Raw genomic sequence first — 23,446 nt, forward strand, 5'->3', positions numbered from 1 at the left:
TGTTTTAATTTTTTTATTGTGATTTAGGTGAAAGCTTACAGAGCAAATTAATTTCTCATTCAAAAATTTATATACAAATTGTTTCGTGAGATTGGTCTCTCCCCCTTTCCACCCAGGCTTCCCATTTACATTTGTCCAATTTTCCTGTCCCTGCCTGCTGTCTCGTCTTTGCTTTTGGGCAGGTGTTGCCCATTTGGTCTCATATACTTGACTGATCTAAGAAGCACTTCCCTTACATGTGTTTTATAGGCTTGTCTAATAGTTGGGGGCTTTTTTTTTTTTATAGCCTTAGGGGTTCCTCCAGTCTCTGTCAGGCCAGTAAGTCTGGTGTTTTTTGTTAATTGAATTTTGTTCTACATTTTCCTCCTGCTCTGTCCCAGACCCTCTATTGTGATCCCTGTCAGAGCAGTAGGTGGTGGTAACCAGGCACCATCTAGTCCTTCTAGGCTCAAGCTGGTGGAGGATGTGGTCCACATGGTATGTTGCTTAAGTTTTGGTGGAAGGCTAAGGAAGGCTCATTTTTATCATCTTTGAAACAAATGAATGGAACCCTGTATTAGTTTCCAATTGCTGTGGAACAAATTACCACAAACTTAGTGGGTTAAAACAACACAAAGTTATTATCTCACAGTTTCCGTGGATCAGGGGTCCAGGCGTGGTTGGACTGGCTGCTCTGCTCAGGATCTCAGAAGGCTGAAATCAAGGTGTTGGTTGGGCTGCATTCTTTAAGAAGCCTTGACTAGGGAAAGACCCACTTCCAGGCCCCCTCAAGTTGCTACTAGAATTCATTTCTTTGCAGTTGAACCACTGAGGTCCCCAATTCCCTTGCTAGCTGTCATCAGGGACTGCTCTCAACTGCTGTAGAGGACCTGCAGTTCCTTGTCATGTGGCTCTCTTTGTAGGCCTTTTCATGCTTTGAATCTTTTCATTAGAAAAAGCCCAGTCCCTTCTAAGGGATCACCTGGTTAAGTCAGGCCCCCCAAGAATAACCTCCTTATGTTAAAGTCAGCTGATTTGGGACCTTAACTACATTTGTAAAACTCTTCACAGCAGCAGTGCTGGAGTAGCTAGGAGAATATGTTTGTACAACAGGGGATAGGGGTCTTGGGGCCATCTTAGAATTCTGCCTACTACAAACCCTCACAGGCTTCTTCTCTTCTGGTAAGAATACAAAAAAAAAAAAAAAACTTGCTGTCGAGTCAATTCCTACTCATAGTGACCCTATAGGACAGAGTGGACCTGCCCCATAGGAGTGGCTGGTGAATTCAAACTGCCAGCCTTTTGGTTAGCAGCTGAGCTCTTAACCACTGCACCACCAGGGCTCCTTCTGGCAAGAATAAAAAAAAAAAAAGTGTGTTAAATGCCTTTCTTAGCATACTTCTTTGTTTTCTCAGTTTTGAAATCTTTTTTTTTTTTTCAGCAAATACTATTGAGTTCCTAATTATGTGTCATGTGGGGCATTCCAAATGTGTGTACAATGATGACAATACCTTTCATTTATGAGGACTTACTATGTGCCAGACACCGTGCTGAGTGTTTTACATGCATTCCCTCATATAACCATCATCACAACTCCATGTGAAAGGCACAACCAATATTCTGAACTAAAGATGAGAAAACTAAGCCTGGGCACGGTTAAGTGACATGCCCAACATCCCACAGCTGGAAATTGGCAGAGCTGGGACTCAAGCCCACATCTGTTTTCCTTCAGATCCCTCCTTGCAAGCATAATTCCATCAGTTGTTATCTTGCTGTATTGTGGTTTTGAAAAGTTTACAAAATGCCTTCCATAGCTATGATGATTATCATCCATACATTCCATCTTTAGCCAAGTCTGCTGTTTAATAACAAAAATGTCATATAGGCCAAGTCCTCCCTAAAAGCAAAAGGCCCCACAAAAGTCAAAGACCAAAGAGACACAAGGGCATTAATGAAGTTTAGAGCCTGGTGTTTGGTAAGGATAACCCAGCACCTTAGCACCTGGCATCTTAATGTGCCATATTGTTGGGTTCTGTGCTGCCTGGTTTTGTGCCAAGCATTGTTTAATAAGCTTTGTTAAAAAGAAAAAAAAAAAACAAACTCACCAATTCAACTCTGGAAAGCAGCTCTCAGGTCTTCTTTCCAGAGCAGCCAACTTGTATCAGCAGAAATCAGAAAAGGAATGGTACACATCAATCAAGAACTAATGTTCCCTGACTTGAAATAACACTACAGTGGCACCCACTCTTCTTTGTGGAGCAGAGGCTTGACCTGTGCTACTGACTAGAAGAAAATAAATTGTTAAACTAGGAAAGATGACATTGACAGTACCATCTTCTGGAAGGCATTTGGCTTTGATTAAAGAAGGGTGAAAATGGCACAGACTTGTTTTAATTGCAAGTCTAGTCTCATAATTGAGTGAAAACTATGTAGAGTACTTTGAGGCCACAATTTTGGGTAGAAGGACCAACCACAATTTCTTCTTGCCTAGAACATTCTAATTTTCTTTCCTGGCTGCCTCTCCTTCGTCTTAACAGCGGATGGAAATGAACTCTGGGCCCACAACTCATGGGCTTTAAAATTCTGAGTTACACTCCCATGTCTGTTCTGGTGGAGTGGACTCTTCACCTCTCCAAATCTGACATCTGGGAGGTTGGAGAAAGACCTGAGGATGTGGCAAAGTGGACTGAAACAACAAAGGAACTATGGCAGAGAATAGCTAGCAGTTCACCAAATCCATCTGCCTTTGCTCTTGGACACAGAGCTAGACTCCATATCCCAGCTTTCTCTTGAGTTGGCCACATGACTGAGTGCTGGCAAATGGAAGTGGCCAGAAGTGATATATACCACTTCCAGGATTGGAGCATGTGATGGTTAAGGTTGTGTCAGCTTGGCTGGGCCGTGATTCTCAGTGATTTGGTAGTTATGATGTAGTTTGACCGCTATGTAGTGCTGTAATCGCCTCCATGATAAGACCTGATATAGTGTGATCACCTCCATGATGAGATCTGTTGTGAGTAGCCAATCAATTGAGAGGGGTTTTCCTTGGGGGTGTGGCCTGCATCCAGTGTTGGTGAACTTTCTGGCAGGTCTCACTGACTTTTGCTTTCTCTGGATCCTGCAGCTGGCTCTTGTGCATCTGAACTCTGGTTCTTGGGACTTGAGCTAGCAGCTTACCTGCCGTCTTACCTGCTGACTTTGGGATTCATTGGCCTCCACAGCCTGTGAGCCAGAGGCTTGCTGTTTGACCTGCCAATCTTGGGTTTGCCATCCCTTCAGCTGTATGAGTCAGGAGACTTACCACAGACTTGGGACTTTTCAACCTCTACAACCACATGAGCCATTTCCTTGAAACAAATTTCTCTATATACATATTTATACACTGCACTGGTTTTGTTTTTCTAGAGAACCCAGCCTAAGGCAGTGCATAAAATCCTCCCATGTGACCCTCCATTGTCCTTACTCACTTCTTTGACAGCTGGGTGTCAATATCCAGAAAAACCTAAAAGCTACAGGTTAAATATGGCATAATCTATTTAGCCAGGGTCTCTGACTGACTAAATGGAACAGAAGCTCATCCCAAATACTGCCATCAGTTGGAATTCATGTAGCAAGAAATAAGCTTCTATTGGATTAAGCCACTGAGCTTCAGAGGTCTTTCTGTTACAGCAGCTAGCATTACCTTACCTAAAGTAGTAGCGTAGAATCTAAAAACTAAAAGTAAGAAAGATAAGTAGTTCTAAGGTACTCAAGTATGAGAAATCTATTTCCATGTATATATTGCTTTGACTATATAGGTCAGACTGAAAATTATATAAGCCAAAGACTCTGGTCTACAATAATAAAAACTTTAGATGAAATGAAGCTATATTGATCCATTTCAAAATAAAGATATAAATTGAAATGCATTTATACCTCTTGTAGAACTTGTTTTGTATCATTTTCTACGATTAATGTATTTTAGTGTTTTTTACTTTGGTATTGTAAAAAAAATTTGGATAAATTATGAAGATGCTTTAGAAGTTATTTCTTTATCGACAGGATATATGATTTACTCTCCTGGTAGTTTCTTCTGCCAATAATAATAGATCTACAATTCTGAAAATTAAATTTATGAATATTGTTATTATCTCTTTGTCACTAATATTTTAATATAAAATTATAAACAAATGCAGGTTAATATTCTGGAAAGACAGACTTTACTTACTGTTTTCTTAATATTTTAGTACCCTGATAGGGCCAGGTTACTATGAATAGAACAATTACAGAGAAAGCTTAGAAAAAACATTGACAAGATTCAGCAAGTAGGACAAGATTCAGCATTTTTTTCCAAAACTGTCCTTCGAATAGAGACAGTTATTACGCATATGTCCCCATCTGGGCCCTGGTTTATCTAGTGTGATATTTAATGTTTAATGGCCTTCTTCTATTTCTGTGTCTCTAGAAATGTCTCAAATTAAAATATCATGAGTAATAATAGGACTCTTGACTTAAAGTTAAATCTATAATTTCCATTAATGCCAAAATTAAAATTTCCTCAATATTCATATACATTCTCATTATATACAATTTGTAGTCTTGAGAATTGTTCTTCTTTGCTTCATTTATTTAGTCAAATTTAAAAATGCAATTTATTTATTATTTTCCATGTAGACTTTCAACATGGGAAACTAACACTCTGGTCTAACAGAATTTATCCTCATTTCTAAATTAAGAAATTGGCATTCTGGCTCAAATCTTAGATTCTCCTTATTTATGTACCTGTGAGCTCATTCCTAAGAGAGTGACCATCAGGAACCACTGACCAAATCCAATTTCTGGACTTGCAGTGGGGCCAGACCCAGATTTGGAGGACATTCCACGGCACTGCCACCATGTGAGATTCTGCCTGGCTGAAATCTCAAACTCATGCCTGTAAACTGCAGTGTTACATTTCATTTACAAATACCAGCAGTGCAACTCTATCCCAAACTGGACGTAAGGAAGTTTCTAATTTGTAGCCTTACGTTGTACCTCGGCCCCCATAGAGCTATAGGTGTTTTTATGTTTCCTCCTTTTTCCTTTTGCTAGAACTACACCTTAGAAATTAAATGGAAGAAGGATAATTTTGGATTGGAATGTCCTCTAAGTACCATCTCAAACGGTGTAGTTTACACTTGTTTTTCTCTGTACATTATTTTGGAGGGCCTCCATAGTCAGATGAGTATGAGGAACCAAGGAAGATTCACAAGGGAATAACCAAACTCTTTTCCAATAAACTGGAGAGTTTGGCTTTTTCTCCCAATTATTCTCAAAGTTTCTAATTAATTTCCACATCTCTTCCTGAAGGAGGGAGTGAGCTACGAGGATCTAAGTAGCTAAAGGTAACAGATTAAAAAAAAAAAAAAAAAAAAAAGTTTCCAACTCTGTAATTCAGTCCTATCATATATTCCAAAATAATCTCAAAATTTTAGCAAATGAAATTTTTTCATTTATAAATTGATTTATTATGGAAGAGTAAACAGATATAATTTACTAAGAAGAAAATTATACCAAAATACATTTAAGGGTTATACAGACAATATGAGATGATGAACAAGTAGACAGATTAAGTTGACTGGGCAGTGAGCTCACATTTAAGAGTTACTCTTTTTAATGGCTTTATTGAGATGTAATTCATATATCATAAAAGTCACCCCTTTAATACTGTACAATTCAGTGAGTAGTTTTTGGTATATACACATGGTTTTGCGACTATCACCACTATCTAATTCCAGAACATTTTCCATCCCCCCGGAAAGGAACTCTGTTAATAGTCAGTCCTATTCCCCTCATCCTCATCTCCTGGCAACCGCTAATCTATTTTTGTCTCTATGAATTTGTCTATTCTGGACATTTCATGTGAAAAGAATCATACAATATGTGGCTTTTTGTGTCTGTCTTCTTTCACTTAGCATGTTTTCAAGGTTCATCCATATTGTAATGTGTACCTATATTTCATTTCTTTTTGTTGCGAATAATGAAATTCTATTGATTATTATGAAATGATAGAAACCAGGGTGACTTCTTATATTGTGTTTATTAATGGATGCTGCTTGTAATTACTGTAACATCATAGAAACTTTGAGTTTGAAAAATGTTTACTTTAAAAGTTCCAAATTACAGAAAGAATGTTGTACCTTCTGTTGGTATCTCAGAATTTAGAGATTACAGCAAATAATTAGTGTAAACTTGTTATATAACTGGGCTGTCATCTTGGGGAAGAGATGTAAAGAATCTTCACAGAGCCTTCAAAAGTAGAATCATAGGTTTGCTGTTCAGCAGATTGCTTCCTGAAAAACAGAAAAGCCAACAAACTCCCAGCTGCTTTGATATGAAAAAAATAATGTTTGTCTCTGATGTTGAATTCTTCCATGCCAGCCATTTGAAGTATAGAGGACTTTGACATGTCCAGAATGAAAAGCCAAGAATATCTTCACCGTTGACTTGTAATCTTGTGTTGCAGGCACACAAAAAGTCCCTTTGGACGGTTGAACCCAATGAAGGCGTGGTCCCGCCGGAATCTGATGTTCGGTTGGCAGTGACTGCCAACCTGAATGACATACTGACATTCAAAGACACGATCATTTTGGACATTGAAAATAGCGACACCTATCGGATTCCTGTCCAGGCTTCAGGAATTGGTTCCACCATTGTTTCAGATAAGCCCTTTGCTCCAGAACTCAATTTGGGAGCATATTTTAGGTAGGGAAATGTCATGGGCCAGTATTTACAGATATCATATATGTTGCATAAGTGACCCTCACCTCCACTTTAGACAATTATTTTTAAGGAAGCGGAACTGCCACCAGAGAGAGCCCCTCCCATTTTCCATTCTCACTTTTCCCCCTACTTTGCCCATCAGCCACACAAAGACATTTCGCAGGCATAGTTTGGGTACATTCTCCAAGCTGAGTCCCTCTTCACTAGAGAAGGAGATGGCTCGAAGGACATGTATTCTTCTCTCAAACTTATAGTACTTCTCTGGGACAAATTTAGAATCTCAACCATAATTTGTCCTCTTTGATTCTAATATACTGGAATCCCCTCTCCATGAACATAGAAAATACAAATATATCTTAGTGGTAACCTAAGTAAAATACACCTGAACCTATTGCCACTGAGGCAGTTCCAACTCATAGTGACCCTGTGGGACAGAGTAGAACTGCCCCATAGAGGCTGCAAGGCTGCAAATCCTTTGGGAAGCAGATTTCCACCTTTCTCCTATGGAGTAGCTGGTGGGTTCAAGCCACCAACCTTTTGGTTAGTAGCCGAGTGCTTAACCACTGTACCACCAGGTCTCCTTAATGTATAATTTGGAAGGCAAAAACGTATTGCAAATGTATCTTATCAGGTATTGTAAAGCCAGTAACTTTTTTGGTATTAAGTCCTCTGCTTGCCTCCCCACCATAGCACCACAAAAATGAGATTATTACAGTTGGCTTCAGCTAAGCATCAGGAAAAGCTACAAAGTCTAAATATTTAAATAAAAGGTAGTACAGTATAGACACCGCTGAGCAGAACAATCTAAATATGGCTCTAAAAATGTATCAGGTTTGAATGCTAAGGGTGGGGGAGGTGTGTGGGGACTTGTGGTTCCGTTGCTCAGGAGGGTATGAGCATTGACACACAGGGACCAGGTGAATTGTACCTATCCGATGCAAAACTGCAAACAGATCTCAAAAGGATGCTCCTGCATTCTGGTCTAACAGACCCTTAAACCAAGTTGGCAGCACTGTGCTTGGAAAGATGTGACCGATGATCGGTTAAGAAGCCTGCACACATCCCACCGATGCCACCTTTCCTCTGTACCATATATAAAACATGGAACTTGATTTTAAAAACCGTAAACCAATAGATAATTAAGTAATGGGCAAATCAGATAGTTGAATTGTATATGTTTTCAGAGAAGTATTTGCAGTGTTTATGTCAACTAGATTAAAAATCCTCCTCTCTCCCTATCTATTGGCTATAAATTAGGGCATTTTGTCATTGCATACTAGTACTTCTGATTTCAAATTTTCTTTGTTAAGTGCACTCAGATATAAATATATGAAACAATATAATGCAAACCAGACTTAGTTACCCTTCTCCTTAATCTACAAGTAGTGTCAAATAGCCCCAGAGAATATCCTGACACTTGCCTGGAGTTGCAGAGTTAGCTAACAGTTTTTTAGGAATACTGAAGCAAACTGTAACTTTTAGCTGCCTATTTCCCTTTACCTAAACCCCATCATTATTCTTTTTGACATAAAAGTCTCCAGAAGAATCACCACAAGCAGGGGTCAGCCCACTACCTATTTCTGTAAATAAAGTTTTGTTAGAACACAGCCATGCCCGTTCATTTACATAATGTCTATGGCTACTTTCACACTATAACAGAGTTGAGTAGTTGTGACAGAGACCATGTGTCCCACGCGGTCTGAAATATTTATTACTTAGGACTTTTTAGAAAAAGCTTGCCCATCCCCGGTCTAAAGAAATACCCGTATACTACTCCTTTTGATTGTGTGTTTTTGGGCAACTGTCTTAGTTTTTCAGAGGTTCAGTTTCTTCATTTATAAAATGAGAAGAAGTATACTTATTATTACTGGGTTGTTGTGATGATTGAAAGACGTAATGTGAATAAGTGACAGAGTCCCTGCCTAGTTTATAAACAGTAGATATTATTTATTATTATCCCCCAAACCTACTCTTAGTCATGAAGTCAAACTGAGCATAACTTGTAGACACATATTGAGACAGAAATGATTACACCTGAAAACTGACAAATAACCCCTTCTGATTATGTAGTTGATGCTCAACTCACTTATTAAATATAATGTCATTTCCTAAAGTGGAACAGATGGCATGGAAATATTAAAGCTTAACAAGATTAAAAGACAAAAAAACAGTCCTGAGATAAGTTTTTTCCCTCAAAAAAATTAAGTAAGCCTCTATCAGTAAAAAAAAAAAATTATATGTTATATATATATACACACATATACATACATATATATATGTATATACGCATATACCTATATAAGAATTTGGCTGCTAACCAAAAGGCCAGCAGTTTAAATCCACCAGCTACTCCTTGGAAACCCTATGAGGCAGTTCTACTCTTCCCTGTAGGGTTGCTGTGAGTCAGAATCAGCTGGATGGCGATGTTTTGTTTTGTTTTTTTTTGTATACATATACATACATACATATATATGTGTGTATACATATATATATATATATCCAAAACAAATGAAAACATGTTTGAATCTCCTCCAAGATCTTAAAAATCCCTGATAGAGCTAAGATCTGAGCAAATAGGGACTGAGTCTGTCTTGTTCAGGGTCTAAAGGGCCAGGCAATTAGGAAGTCCTTTATAATTATTTCTGCAATAGATGAATGAATGAGCGAACAAATGAGTGAAACAGTAACACCTTTAAAGCACATTAGTCTGAGAAAAGCAGTCAATCCAGGTGACATCCTAGCCCATTACAGCCCCTTGACCTTTGGTAAGACTTAGAGGATATGTGCTGTTTCTCTTGAACTAGACTGAGCCCAACACAAGACATTACACTCAGTCAATAGAGATTTAGTCAACATAACTTGAAATTTGCTTCTCCAGTAGATATTTTGTTTCCCTTTGACTCTTCAGAACCATTTTTCATAGAGTGTTTTTCACAGGAACTCTGTCTGTGTGTCCTGTGATGTGCTTCACCTGCTGGGAAAGACTGAGAATGGATGAGGCAACTTTCCCATAGCCCTTAGCTGGTGATGGCAACTCTGGGACCAAACCTAGGTCTCTGACTCTGAGTCTGTTGACTCTATGAGTAAATGCTACCTTGTCTCGTCACTGTAGTAATTCCCAGTAGTGTCATGATTTAGTCTTCCTACATTTTTTAAATAGTAATGTTTTATTTCCTTGCCTACTTTTAAAATACTCTCAAATGAATAATCCCCAAGGGTGTATAGCAGAATAGAACATCACCAAATTGAATCCTCTAAACATCTGCCACCTTTTTTCCAGCCTGGATACCTATTATTACCGCTTCAAGTTGACCAACAAGGGACGTCGGGTCCAACAGCTCTTCTGGATGAATGACAGTTTTTGTCCCCAAGACAAGCTGAGCAAGAAAGGCCTGGTTAGGAAGGGCTGTGGTGATGGCCAAGGCTCCAAGGGTTCCCAGATGCTCAAGGATCCACAGAGCCCCGTGTTTCAACTCCACCCTGTCAGGATGGAGCTGTACCCAGGCCAGACAATTGATGTGATACTTGAAGGCTATTCTGCTACTCCCAGGGTAAGGGGACATCATTTTTAGAAGCTATTTTTCTCCTAAATAAATCTTTGCTATAGATATTTCTTAGGAGAGTCCTTTGACATTTATCTGTGGAAAGGATGTGGTATCTCAAGGATTGCATACAGCACTGAGTTACCATGGTAGCACCTATTGCTTTCAAGGTTCAGCTCTGCTCAGATTACTGTTTGTTTCCATAGCTACCAGGAACCCCCCCTTAAAGTACTCGTTAAAGCAGGTTCTTATCCCCAGAGTCAGCAGTGACCAGCCAGCAAGTTTCTGGTAGACGAACATCCAGATTTCAACCAAAGCTAATAATGCTCGTTAAGCTCCTGCTTAGGAGGTGATACTGAATTTTCTCCTCATGAAATAGGAAACAATAAGAAATGTGTCTCCCAGAAGACAATGGAAAATCTAGTCTATTGCTTAGTTCCTCTAGGGTTACAGATTCCACTTTATTTCATTTGCATTTTTTTTCCACAGAGCATTTTCCGGTAAAACACGTCCTCTATGCAAAAAAAGAGGCTATCTCCCACTATGGAGCATATAATACGCTCTTTGTTATTCAGAGGTTCAAACAACGTTTATTGAGTATGTACCATGTGACAAATTCTATGCTTGGCACCAAGGATGTAAAAAAGAGTAGAATGCAGCCCCTGATCTTAAGACACTTACAGCCTGTTGGAAGAACACAGTTACAACATGATTACCAAGAGTAAACCATATTTTTAAAAACATTAAATCTGAGCTTCTGGGAGAATAAATTTAGTTTAAGCTTTACGAAAAGCTTGCCTAAATGTCCTTGCAAATCATTCTACATAACTGAGAAGAGACTTGAATTCATGAACATCAGAATCTGGAGCACTGTCTTCAGCACAATCTGTTATTCATGATATAAGTTTCCTTTGGGTTCCTTCTGCGTTATAAAAATCTGGGCCCGTTGGGTCCAAAGGAAATGGTTTCTATAGCACAATTTTTAGATATACAAGTATGAAGTAAAAATTTTCACCCAGTTAGGTAAACCCTGTGGGGCAGTTCTACTTTGTCCTATAAGGTCGCAAAATCACATAACTACCATTGAACTGTAAGTCCCTTGAAGGACTTTATCACCTTGCTCATCACTATTATGCATACATTGCCCCTAACACAGTTTCTGATGCATAGTAAATGCTCCATAGATATTGGACAAACTGAATGTAAATTGATTATGTCCTCAGAGGCAGTAAGAAATAAACACAGGATCCACCAAGGACATATTTAACCAATCAGACTTTACTTGTGTGACAGAGACCAAAAAAAAAACAAAAACCAGACCCGTTGCCATCAAGTCGATTCCAACTCGTAGTGACCCTATATGACATTACAGAACTGCCCTGTAGAGTTTCCAAGGAGCGGCTATTGGATTCAAACTGCCAAACTTTCGGTTAGCAGCCAAGCTCTTAACCACTGTGCCACCAGCAGAGAAGGATCCCTGAAGTGTGCTATTTGGAAAAACATACTCTTCACAGGAGTTTTTTTCCCAGGAGTACCTAGGCAGGTAGTTTGAATCAATTTGCCTTCCGTAGGTGGTCATTAAGTTTTCTGAGTTATCATTGTTCCAAATATGCTAGTGTATTTTATCTGCAGATAGTCAAAGAGAAGCTGGTGTGCCATGCCATCATCGGGGCACAAAAGAGGAAGAGCCTGGTGATGACCGTGAATGTCATCTGTGAGTTCATAGCACCTCTTATCCAGCTCTCCACCAAGCAGCTCATATACCGACTGGAGAAGGTCAGCGGGGCAGTGCTGGGGAGGGTTGGGTTTCCTGACTGAGGGTCAGCATGTTCATACTTTCATTTTATAAGCTAAATTAACAGGAAGCCTATTACAGCCATTACCCAGCCAATATTTTTGAAGCTCAGAGGCCAGTACACATTAAACTAAAAATTCTGAACCTAAATCTACAATCCTTTGAAATGTAAATTTCTATGGAAATTCTACTTCCATTATTCCTAACGTAAAAGACCAAAGTGAGGGATGTTCTCCAGTGCACTGCAAATGCATTTTAGTCAACCATTCAACTCTAACTAGGTAAAATAAGCATCAAAGTGTGGAAAAGTTTGGAGTAAAATTACCAATAATTATAATAATCAGTGAGAATAACTACCATTTATTGATAAGTACCTGCTAGACATTGTGCAAGTTCATTACATACATTTTCCCAGTTGTCCTTTGCAACAACCCTATAGTAGGTTCTATTATCATTCCCATGATATTCTTAAGGAAACTGAAATGCAAGTTAAGCTATTATATAGATCACCTAACACAGCTTGAGAATAATCAACTTAAACTATGTGATTCACTCTCTTTTCTTGGTCCATCCCTTAATATGGCCATTAAGGGCAAGTAATAAATGGGTGAGGCAGGGAAGAAGAAACAGGGATAGTGAAGGGGTGGGGAAGAGATCACAATAGGACTTGGCCTACTCCTGGGCAAGCTTCCATTGTAGAATTATTCACCATTCAAAACAGATGTGTATGGAAAGTCTGTTGAGTCGGGCACTGTGCTGGTTCTGAAAATTGAGTTAGACAGACATGATCAAAGCTAAGAGACTAGTTGAGATCACAGATTGTAAGGAAATTATTAAATTTTGATTATTTAAATTATAATCATATCAATGCTCTGAAAAAGTATAAGGTGCTGTGAGACCATGTATTAGGGGACACGGCCTTGTTTGTACACGTGGTCTTGGACAGCTTCCTTGAGGAAGTGCCTCAAGTTGAGACTTGAAAAAATAGAAATTAGTATGGTAACAAGGGAGGGGAAGAGAATTGTAGGCCTGGATTAGGAAGAGCCTAGTTTAGGAAACAGCTTGACAAGCATAAACAACTGGAAAGCCACCTTGGATGGAGAACATTGAGTGGGGCCAAGAATTGCATGAAGTCAGTTTAGAGAGGTGGGCAGGGGCAGATGTGTGTGGCATGCCTGGGAGACGTTCTGGATTTTGGGTTTTATTCTGGGTTGCTCTTGCAGGGCTTCAGGGAGGGGAGTGACACAGTCAGATTTATTCATTAAAACAGTCACAGTGGCTACTGTGTAGAATATTTATTAAAACCTACCCTGCGGCAGGAAACCTGGTGGCGTAGTGGTTAAGTGCTATGGCTGCTAACCAAAGGGCCGCCAGTTTGAATCCACCAGGTGCTCCTTGGAAACTCTATGGGGCAGTTCTACTCTGTCCTATAGGGTCGCTATGAGTTGGAATCGACTCCACGGCACTGGATTTGGTTTTTTTTGGTTTACCGTGTGTCACACTTAACAGACTAGTGGGGAAGGTAGACATGGAAGAGGTGGATTGAGGGTTTCAGTTACAGGATACTAAACTGGCTGTGACAAGCTCCATGAGACACGTACAAAGCAAGTACTACAAGAGTTCCTGCTACAGTCATTAAGCTTTCATTTCTCTTTCTCTTTTTTTTAAATAGTCAGGAATGTATTTATTGGCAACAGCTTCTCTGAATTTGGTGGTGTCGTATTTTCTCTATATAGTTCAGAGAAAATTCAGTGAATATATTTCGAATAGCTGTTATGTGCAAGACATTATAATAAATATTAAAATTGCCACTAGGTTTCTTATTAGGTTTTTTTTTAACCCCTAAACACTCATAAAAATGTGTAAGTAATCCTCCTTTTTTTCTCTTTAAATCCTTATGCCTTGTTCTTAAAGAAAATCATATTATTGTTTAAATGCCTACTGTCTACTTTTATCACTAGATTGAAATATGAAAATGTTTTGAAGATGGCAGTTACTTCCTGTTGACTTTTAAAAAATGAATTGAGTCACAACCCCCTGCTTATTTCTTTTCACCCTTCTTTCCTTCCTCCCAAATGTCAGAGGTTTGAAATTTCTCCTGTTTGTTGTTGTTACATGCTGTCTAGCTGATTCCAACTCACAGTGACCCTATACGACAGAGTAGAACCGCCCCATAGGGTTTCCTACCTCTGTATTTTTCATTGTTCATTTCCTGCTCATATTGAATCCATATCAGGGGCGCTGAAGACATGCAGCTTCATTTCTCAGTGTGTGCACAGGACCTGTCAGGTCTCACTATCCAGATTTAATTGTGTAACCCCCAATTATCTATTCTGTCTCCTTGTTTGCGGCTCAAGGCAGTATATCTAAGTTTTAGTACATTAGAATGTAATGATACCAAACCTGCCGAAGGGAAGAATTTTTTTTCTAACTTTCCCCAGATTTGATCTACTTTACAACTGTCATACCATTCATAAGCCGTGGAGATGGAACCACATCTCTGTGAGATTAAAAGATCAGTTAGAACTAGCATCTAGTTTGCTTCATGAAGCTCCAGCAACAAATTTCGTCAGTTGATATTTGGGGAGACAAACAACCCAGACAGAGGCGGGTCATTTTAAAAAAAGAACGGGTTCTCTCTGCATCAGCACCTTCTTATTACTAACCTCTGAATGGCCTCGTGTCAAAACCAACCAGGTAGGGCTTCTTCACTTCAAAAGTTACCTGCAGTTGCACAGCAGCCTTCAGAAAGGTCGTGGGTGACCCTTCTCCAGCCCAATGCAGTCTATTATTTTGTAGGCACACAATGCTGCTTCATCTCTCAAACTATGGCATGCAATCTGCAAATGCAAGGGGAGTCCAGTGTCTATATTACCACGTGAGAGGGAGGGGAATGAAGGCTGGCGCCTCACGATACGTGCCAGATCAAACCCCTGAAACAACTTTGGGAATCCAGATGGGGCTACTAGAGTACAACTGAGGCAAGAGACTCACCCAGAGCCAGGGGATCCAGGAGCCACAGTGGAAGGAAGACTGTGTTGGACAAGAACATGAAGACCGAGTCAGATCAGAAAATAGTGTCAAGTGGATCTAACTGAAATAGGAACACAGAGAAAAAGCAAACCTGGGAAAAACAGGCTAGAGATGCTGGAAGCACCAGCTCATTGAGACCTGGAATGCTTGGAGGAAGGTTCTCTTTGGAGGCCAGATATTGAGGCTTCTGGTCATATCCTGCTGATATCAAAGTCCCCACTTTCTAGGGCAGATAGGAAATAATGCGGGTCCCGATATCAGAATGAAAAAGTCCAGTCTAACTAGAAACTTCTGGCCCAAGATCCATTTCTAATGCTTTCTCCAGTTGAAAAATTAAATCTGATAAGACTAACAGGATTAAAAAAAAAAAAAAAAAAAAAACCTGTTGGCGTCAAGTTGATTCTGACTCATAGCGACCCTATAGGATGGAGCAGAACTGCCCCATAGGGTTTCCAAGGAGCGCCTGGTGGATTTGAACTGCCGACCTTTTGGTAAACAGCCATAGCTCTTAACCACTATGCCAACAGGGTGAAAAGATGCTTCTAGATCAACTATCCCAGTGTTATCAGGAAAATTTTACAGAAAATTTTCTGTTATGAGCATTTGTCAACATAAAAAGATAAGTATATTTGCAATTTGAGCATTTTAAGCATGGAAATAAAATACTGTATAAGGGGAAAATGTTTTATTCATTATAATAATACCTAGATTCTTCCACAAGATCATTTCACTAATTCATTAGACTTTGTTTTGTGATATTATAGAAACTTCTAGAGAAATAGTTCTATGTAGAGGCATGGCTTGTGTTGGTTTTTTTCAACCAGGCAATAAAATCTAATCTGTGTTTTCTGGCCTGTGTAGGTGCACTTCTCAATAGCCCACCATACATTCCAAATGATTTATCTAACCCTCTGCCAAAATATATAAATAAATATATATATGTGTGTATATGTATGTATTTATGAAATTGCTAATTCTGCTATTGACAATGAATATGAAATTTTTGTCTCTATCAGCTTGCTGTGTTTACCCTAACTTGGTTTCGTTCCTCTTTTCCCTTTTTCACAGAAACCTAACACTCTCCTGGAACCTAATTACCAGCCTTTGGCCATAAAGAATATTTCCACCCTGCCTGTAAATGTGTTGCTCTCTACAACTGGACCCTTCTTTATATGTGAGACTGATAAATCCCCACTGCCCATAACTCCTAAGGTAACTTGACAGGGGGCTGTCATCACAAGCTCCTTGGGGGATTTGGGGTAATAAAGGAAGAGAATAATAGCAGTACACTGCCTTGTTTCAGTCAGGAAGAATGTGAGAAATCAAGGGCACAAACAGGAAAGAATATAGAATTTTTTAATGAGTCATAAACAAGTTCCAGTGACATTCAGTAGGAAAACTATTGTTGACAATGTAAGAACTGCAGCTCATTGTGATTACCCTTTCATTCCTACCCATTCTAATGAAGCCAGTCTTTAGGAAACAGTAGCTTCCTACTAGTGATAATAAAGATCTCTTCACTCTCCTCCTTCAGATCTGACCAAAAGTCCATATTCAGTGAAACAAAGAAATAGCCAAAGCAAGCACACATGCCGGCAGTAAGGTAAAAGGACAAGTGGCAGGGCTGGCTTTCAAATGGGATTAGGCCAGTTGAAGAGTCATTATCCTTTCTGTGATTCTTGAATCAGGTGATTGGCTTTATCAACCGAAGCCATCTAATCGTGTAACTGACGCACACAGTTAAATACCTGAGCCGTTCAAACCCAATGTAGACATGCCCTGTAAAGCAGACCCATTTTGTGTGCATTCCTCAAGACTCCCTCAGGGCACTTTATACAAAATCATGAGGTTCATGCCGTTTAGAGCAATGTCTAAAAAAAGCCAACTCATAAGCAGCCTTTCCATGGGAAGGTATTACCGTGGACACCAGCATCAAGGAACACATGGGGATTTGACTGAAAAAGAGAAAAGAGTGAATAAAATATCTACCAAACAAACTGTACAGCTCTGGAATGTCATTCTGAGTTGAATAGAAAACAGCGGAAAGTAGATAACAGTGCTTAAGAGTTAGGATTGCAGACGTTGGAAAAGAAGTGAAATTACCTAATCTGTCCCTTTCTGGGTCACTTTTTACAGATCCCCTCCCTCCCCACAGTGCTTTATAAAGCCTTTTTAAAAATTCTTAAGCAAAAAACTTTTCCCACTTGTCTAGAAAGAGCATTTCACAATCTAATCTACTTTTCATTAAGAATATTTTATAATCTTTATTGTAGACTCCCTTTTACAACTCATCAATGCTTATAACTCCACAACTGCTATCAAAATCTCTTCCTTCAAGAATCTCTCTTAAGATTTTCCTTCCTTTCGTTTTCACACTAATAAAACATATGTGTGTACATATGTATACATTTCATTCTAATATGTGTGTATGTATGTGTTTATGTGTTTGTGTGTATACCCACCAACCATATAGGACAGGGTACAACTGCCCATAGGGTTTCCAAGACTGTAATCTTTACAGAAGCAGACTGCCACATCTTTCTCCCTCGGAGTGGCTGGTGGGTTCAAGCAGATGACCGTTCAGTTAGCAACAAAGCACTTAACAACTACACCACCAGGGCTCTACTTGTGTGTATACACATACATATATATCAATAAGTATGTATCAGAAAAATTTTGGTTGTCCTGTTTCATGTATCAGGTTGGAATGCATTGTACAGAGGTTGGTAATTCCCTACTATCTTGTTTGTAGCCTATTAAACTGGAGATTGGTGGAGAAAAAAACCTGCTGGTCAAGTTTGACCCTTCCTATAGAAATGATTTCAACAACTGGGTGGCAGAAGAAATTCTAGCAATTAAGTATGTGGAGCACCCTCAGGTAGACAGCCTGAGTTTGCGTGGAGAAGTTCATTACCCCAACCTAAGCTTTGAGACCATGGAGCTGGATTTTGGCTGTATCCTGAATGACACGGAGGTGATTCGCTACATTACAATCACCAACTGCAGCCCATTGGTTGTGAAGTTCCGCTGGTCCTTCCTGGTGGATGATGAGGAAAATCAGATAAGGTACCTTAGCATAGAAATTCCTTAGAACCCTTTTCCTCTCTTCATATTTTTCTCTTTCAGGCTTTGTCCTGGGTTTCATGTATTCTTTGTATTAGTCTTTCATGAATATTTTCCTTTCTGATAAATAAACACTGACACAAATAACAGAGCTTAACATCTTGGTCCATCCAAGGTTTTCAAACAAGGAAGGCAGATAAAACATCTTTGGAAGCCTCTAATTTCCGCCAAATTAACAAAGTGATCTCAATTAAAAAAAAAAAAAGCCTGCTTTAATTTAGAATCTAGTGGTTGAATCGTTAGAAAATTATCACTAAAAATCAGGTCTTTGTAGAGTTTTCTTAATAAGCATTTCAAGCCCAACACACAGACTGAGTAGAACACTACATTGAGTATGTGCCACATTGAGCTTCATGTTGTCTATTCTGCATATTTCCGTGAGCATTTCTGTTCTGACCCATATATATATAAAATAGTAGAAAGCAGTGAGTGCTGCAAGGGAAAAGTTGTCTTCACAATGTTTGTGTTTAGAGGAGTCTCTCCTGTTAAATTAGGTTTAAGCTCAATTAGAAGCTAAATCTGAATCTCAATTTAGAAAACACACTTAAAAAAATACGAACAGTCTGTTTTACTCAGGCCTGAGTAATATTTTCACCGGGTTCAAGAGCTTTGTTGGCGACCAGGACAATTGGGCCTCTGTGTATTTCCCTTGTTTGGTGTTTTGGCAACTCAGTTTTCAGCAACTGAATATTGAATGGCCATTCTTAACTGAAGAAGCCTGTTTTCCTTAGTGCTTCCTGTGTTTAGTCCACATTTTATGTATGCTAGCTTTCCTTTCCTGTGCTTGTTACCACAGTAACGGCAGCTTGCTCTGAATATCTTCGTAGACATCTAATAATGACCCAGCGTAGCATTGAAGCTGCCAGCCAGGCCTGGGGCCTGAGTAACAGTCTGCTCATTAAGTGCCCTGGACTGTTTGAGTTTGGAATGAAATTCTTTTTAGATGGTGAACATTTAAAATAATTGTGGCAGAATCAATCAACCTGACTTAATGAGCTTTGAATATCAGATTTTGTGAAGTTATTCTGATGTAGTGCAGCTAAGTGACTTTATTCCATCTGGGAGCAAGGGATATCCTTTATTTACTTGTTATTCTGAGAGGCTGTTTCTATAATTAAAATAATGACATTTTGAAAATGCATTTGGCCAATACTTAATTTTTCATTGGTTTAAGCATTTGTGTAACTTTTTTTTCCTTCAGTCACTTCAGTATCTTTCTATCTCTTGATACTGAATATTTTGACGTTTGAGTTGTTTCTACAACAAAATATGGAAAAAGAATTCTACCACCTGTACTTATAATTCATTTGTTCATTCATTCATTCAATCAGAGAGTCATTTAAGAATCATTTGACAAGTGATTCTTATGCACTAGATACTGTGTGAGGCATCAGGGATATGAGTGAACAAGGCATGGTCCCTTCCCTGAGGAGAATCGGTCTAGTGAGGTGTCTTCAACTGGGCTCTCTAGAGAAGCAAAACCAGTAAAGTGTCTATGTATGTATATGTGTGTATAGAGAGAATGAGAAAGATTTATATCAAGGAAATGGCTCACACGGTTGTAGAGGCTGGGAAGTCCCAAGTCCATGGATCAGGCTGGAGGCTTCTCCTGACTCATGTGGCTGTGGAGGCTGATGAATCCCAAGATCAGCAGGTGTCTTAGTCATCTAGTGCTGCTATAACAGAAATCCCACAAGTGGATAGCTTTAACAAAGAGAAGTTTATTTTCTTACTGTCTGGTAGGGTGCAAATCCAAATTCAGGGCATCAGCCCCAGGGGAAGGCTTTCTATGTCTGTCGGCCTCTTTCTTGTCCAACTGCTTCCTCTCAGCTGGAATGTTCTTACTACTCTTCACTTAGCTAACCCCTGCTCCCTCTTCAAATCCTAGCTTAAATGTCCTTCCCCAGGGAAGCCTTCTCTGAGACCCTTCCCTAGGGGAGAGCCCCATCCTAGACATCATAGCCATGATCTCTGTGGTCACTCTCACCACACTTGTAATTGTGGTTCAGTGTCCATCTTGCAGCTGATTGTTAACCCCCATGAAGCCACTGGCTACATCTGTCCTTTGGATCCCCAGAGCCTCACACGGTACTTAACACAGTAAAAAATGTATTTTTTAATTAATCAAATGCTTCTGCTTGGGTATTTATAGCAAGATGGGAATCACTTCATGACTGATTGCAGTGCAGTGAATTATTTAAAATGGTCCTTCTAGCCATAATCTTTGTGACTCCTATCAAATGACTGGGTAGGACAATGCAATGAGATGTATGGAACCCTAACAAGGAGATTGGTCAGTTTTGCCATATGCTAGGCTTAAATGGAGACACTGAGAAAGAGATTAGGAGCTGTAACATGGAAGACAGAGAGAGAGAGTTGCAACACTGGAGATGGTGAGAAGCAGCAGCAGAGAAACAGCAGCAGCAGAACCAGGAGACTGGCAAGAGACCAGCACGAGATGGCGAAATGGGCTTCCCAGCCCACAGAATGAGAAAGTTGAGCACCTTTGGCCAGGAGGCTTGCTGGTGGAGTAGGGTGCCTCTGAGCACTTGGTGGAGTTAGGTGTGCTGACCCATGGAGCTAGACCTGAGTGCCTTTGGGCTTACTGGTGGAGTGGGGTGCCTCTGGACATTTATCAGCAGAGCTAAAAGAGCCTTGTAACACTTATCTGAGCAGGGCAGAGGCCAGGCCAAGGGACTAAGAGCCAGGGAGAGATCTGCCTGCAGGCACAACTGAGAAGAGACTTTCCTGATCAAAGAACTGTATCCTGAGCATCCCTTAACCTAAACTGTAACCTGTTACTTCCCTAGTAAACCCCATAATCATGAGTATTGTCTGTGAGTTCTTTGTGGCCATTGCAATGAATTATCAAACTCAACAAAGAAGTAGAATGTCTGTAGGAGGGACAGATGGTTCAAAATTGGTAAAAAGGGCTGGTGAAAGGAGGTATACCTTGGGCTGTTGATCTTGATTCTTCCCCCTTGTGAAGTGAGAGGAGGTTGGACACCTCTGCCACACCATTTTTACACTGGTGTAAGATTCTTTTCTGTGGGCTTTTTGGCATCGTTTCCAATGGAAAACTTAAGAGAATAAATGTCACCTTGAATAGGTAGGTACACACTTCATAGGAAAAAATGCTGTCTGCTCTCTAGACAGGTTCTCTCCTTGCAGACCTTCAGAAACACGTCAACCACTCATTGGCTAAAGGTCACTTTCACCAGATACACCAACACTGAACTTTCTTTCCCAATTAGAATTCTTCCAAGGCTCACAGTTAGTAAAAGGAAAAAAAGAACAAGAAAGGACACCTAGACACTTTCAACATTCCTGCCTGTCATAACACACATATATCTGCCATGTGTATTGTGTATATATTTGTGGTATGGGTGTGCATGCATACATGTGTGTACATGTGTGTCTGAGTCATCTTGTGCTACTGTAACAGAAATATCACAAGTGGATGGCTTTAACAAAGAGAAATTTATTCTTTCACAGTCCAGTAAGCTAGAAGTCCGAATTCAGGGTGCCGAATCCAGGGGAAGGCTTTATCTCTGTCAGCTCTGGAGGAAGGTCCTTGTCATCAGTCTTCCCTTAGTCTGAGAGCATCTCAGTGCAGGAACCTCAGGTCCAGAGGATGTGCTCTGCTCCCAGGGCTGCTTTCTTGGTGGAATGAGGTCCCCCTGTTTCTCTACTTGCTTCTCTCTTTTATATCTCAAAAGAGATCAAGATAAGATACTATCTAATCTTGCAGATCTCATCAATGTAACTGTCTCCAATCCATCTCATTACATCATAGTGATAGGATTTACAACATATAGGGAAATCACATCAGATGACAAAATGGTAGACAGTCGTACAATACTGGGAATCATGACCTAGCCAAGTTGACAGATATTTCTGGGGGACACAATTCAATCCATGACAATGTGTGTGCACATGTGTGTGTGATTTTGTAGGCAATTCTGGCACGTACATTTAAAGCATCTCTTGTTTGGGCATACATTTTTTTCCAAGTTGGCCCTTGTGTCACACTGTAAGAACAAAGAGAGAGGTAACACGGACAAGCAAGCTAAACAAGCACTCGATCAGAGGAAAAGCTGATCATTGCCTAGAAACATGTTCCTCCATGTGCATTGCTGTCCATGACAGGGTTCTAGATTGGCTTTGGTAAGTTAATCTAGATGTGTAGGGCCTGTTGGGGAGGAGTGAAGGGAGAGCAGGGGGTGGGAGCTGAAAAGCGTGGGGACCTGGGGTATCCAAAGCTGCCCCCGTGTGACGGGGCATGGGGACAGGTCTCAGCTCCATGCTATCCCCTGGCAAGCAGCTGGGTCTAGGGAGACTTCCCAGTAAAGGCCATGGCCTGGGCCCTCTTGTTCCTGTGGTGGATCTATATGTGTGTTGTGACAGGTAGGGATGTTGGGAGTGTCTAGGTGTCCAGGGGATAATATATTAAAATTTTACTTGCCTGTGCAATGGGGATAACGTATAAAGCTAGAAGAGTTGTGAGGATTAAATGAGATGTGCCTGTAAGGTACATATACATCCCCAAGACATGAGAAGCACTCTGTAATTGGTGATTGTGTAATCGGTGACTGTTTTCAGGTCCTCCAAGGGTCCTGTAATATGTTGAATTGTGTCCCCCCAAAAGAGATTTGTTGAAATCCTAACCCCTGTCGCCTTGTTCAGGGGTCATGTAATGCTTTATTTTTCTTTCAAAATAAAAAATAGCTTCATTGAGTTTGGGTGGGGGGCAGGTAATGTGTATCCTTCAACTCCACTGTCCCCAGGTAGTTCAGTTTCAGTGTGCTGGTTAAGAGCTTGTCTGCTGGAGTCAGGTGCATTGCTCCCATGTGACCTTGGTGGATGTCTGAGCATCCCTGAGCCTCAGTTTCTTCGTATGAAGCAAGGATAATAATGGCACCTTCCACATACAGATTGGTGAGGATTGGATTAGTCCATACCTATGGAACACTTAGAACTCTGTCTAGTCACGTAATATGTGCTCAGTAAATGCTAGCTGGCCCAGCCATTTCTTCATTGAGCAAGTCGAGAACTAAGCTCAGAACCACTGTAATATTAATACCAGGCCATGTTTGAGAAGCAGCAGCCCAGAGACAGCTTTGAGATCTTTTCTCCTGAAATCAGATGAGGCTATTTCAGGAAAATGGGAGGGCCCCAAGGAGCCTGAGGGCTGCAGGTGCCCCTTGCTGGCTTAAACCTTTGTCACCTCCAT

General features: G+C 40.1%; 1 protein-coding gene across 19 annotated transcripts in view; it reads left to right on the top strand.

The window, feature by feature from the left end:
* The window catches only part of HYDIN (HYDIN axonemal central pair apparatus protein), a 443,907-nt gene that overhangs the window by 212,558 nt on the left and 207,903 nt on the right, over positions 1–23,446 (top strand). For all 19 annotated transcript variants that reach the window (XR_007514557.1, XR_007514558.1, XR_007514559.1 and 16 more), the window contains 5 exons: positions 6,464–6,702; positions 10,001–10,271; positions 11,895–12,038; positions 16,159–16,302; positions 17,843–18,156. Coding sequence is in view for 15 of the 19 variants with exons in the window: in XM_049863606.1 (XP_049719563.1) it covers positions 6,464–6,702; positions 10,001–10,271; positions 11,895–12,038; positions 16,159–16,302; positions 17,843–18,156 (1,112 nt within the window). In the remaining 4 variants the exon portion in view is untranslated. The remainder of the gene's footprint in view (positions 1–6,463; positions 6,703–10,000; positions 10,272–11,894; positions 12,039–16,158; positions 16,303–17,842; positions 18,157–23,446) is intronic.

The sequence above is a fragment of the Elephas maximus genome, chromosome 21, assembly GCF_024166365.1.
Source record: "Elephas maximus indicus isolate mEleMax1 chromosome 21, mEleMax1 primary haplotype, whole genome shotgun sequence".
NCBI classification, from domain to species: domain Eukaryota; kingdom Metazoa; phylum Chordata; class Mammalia; order Proboscidea; family Elephantidae; genus Elephas; species Elephas maximus.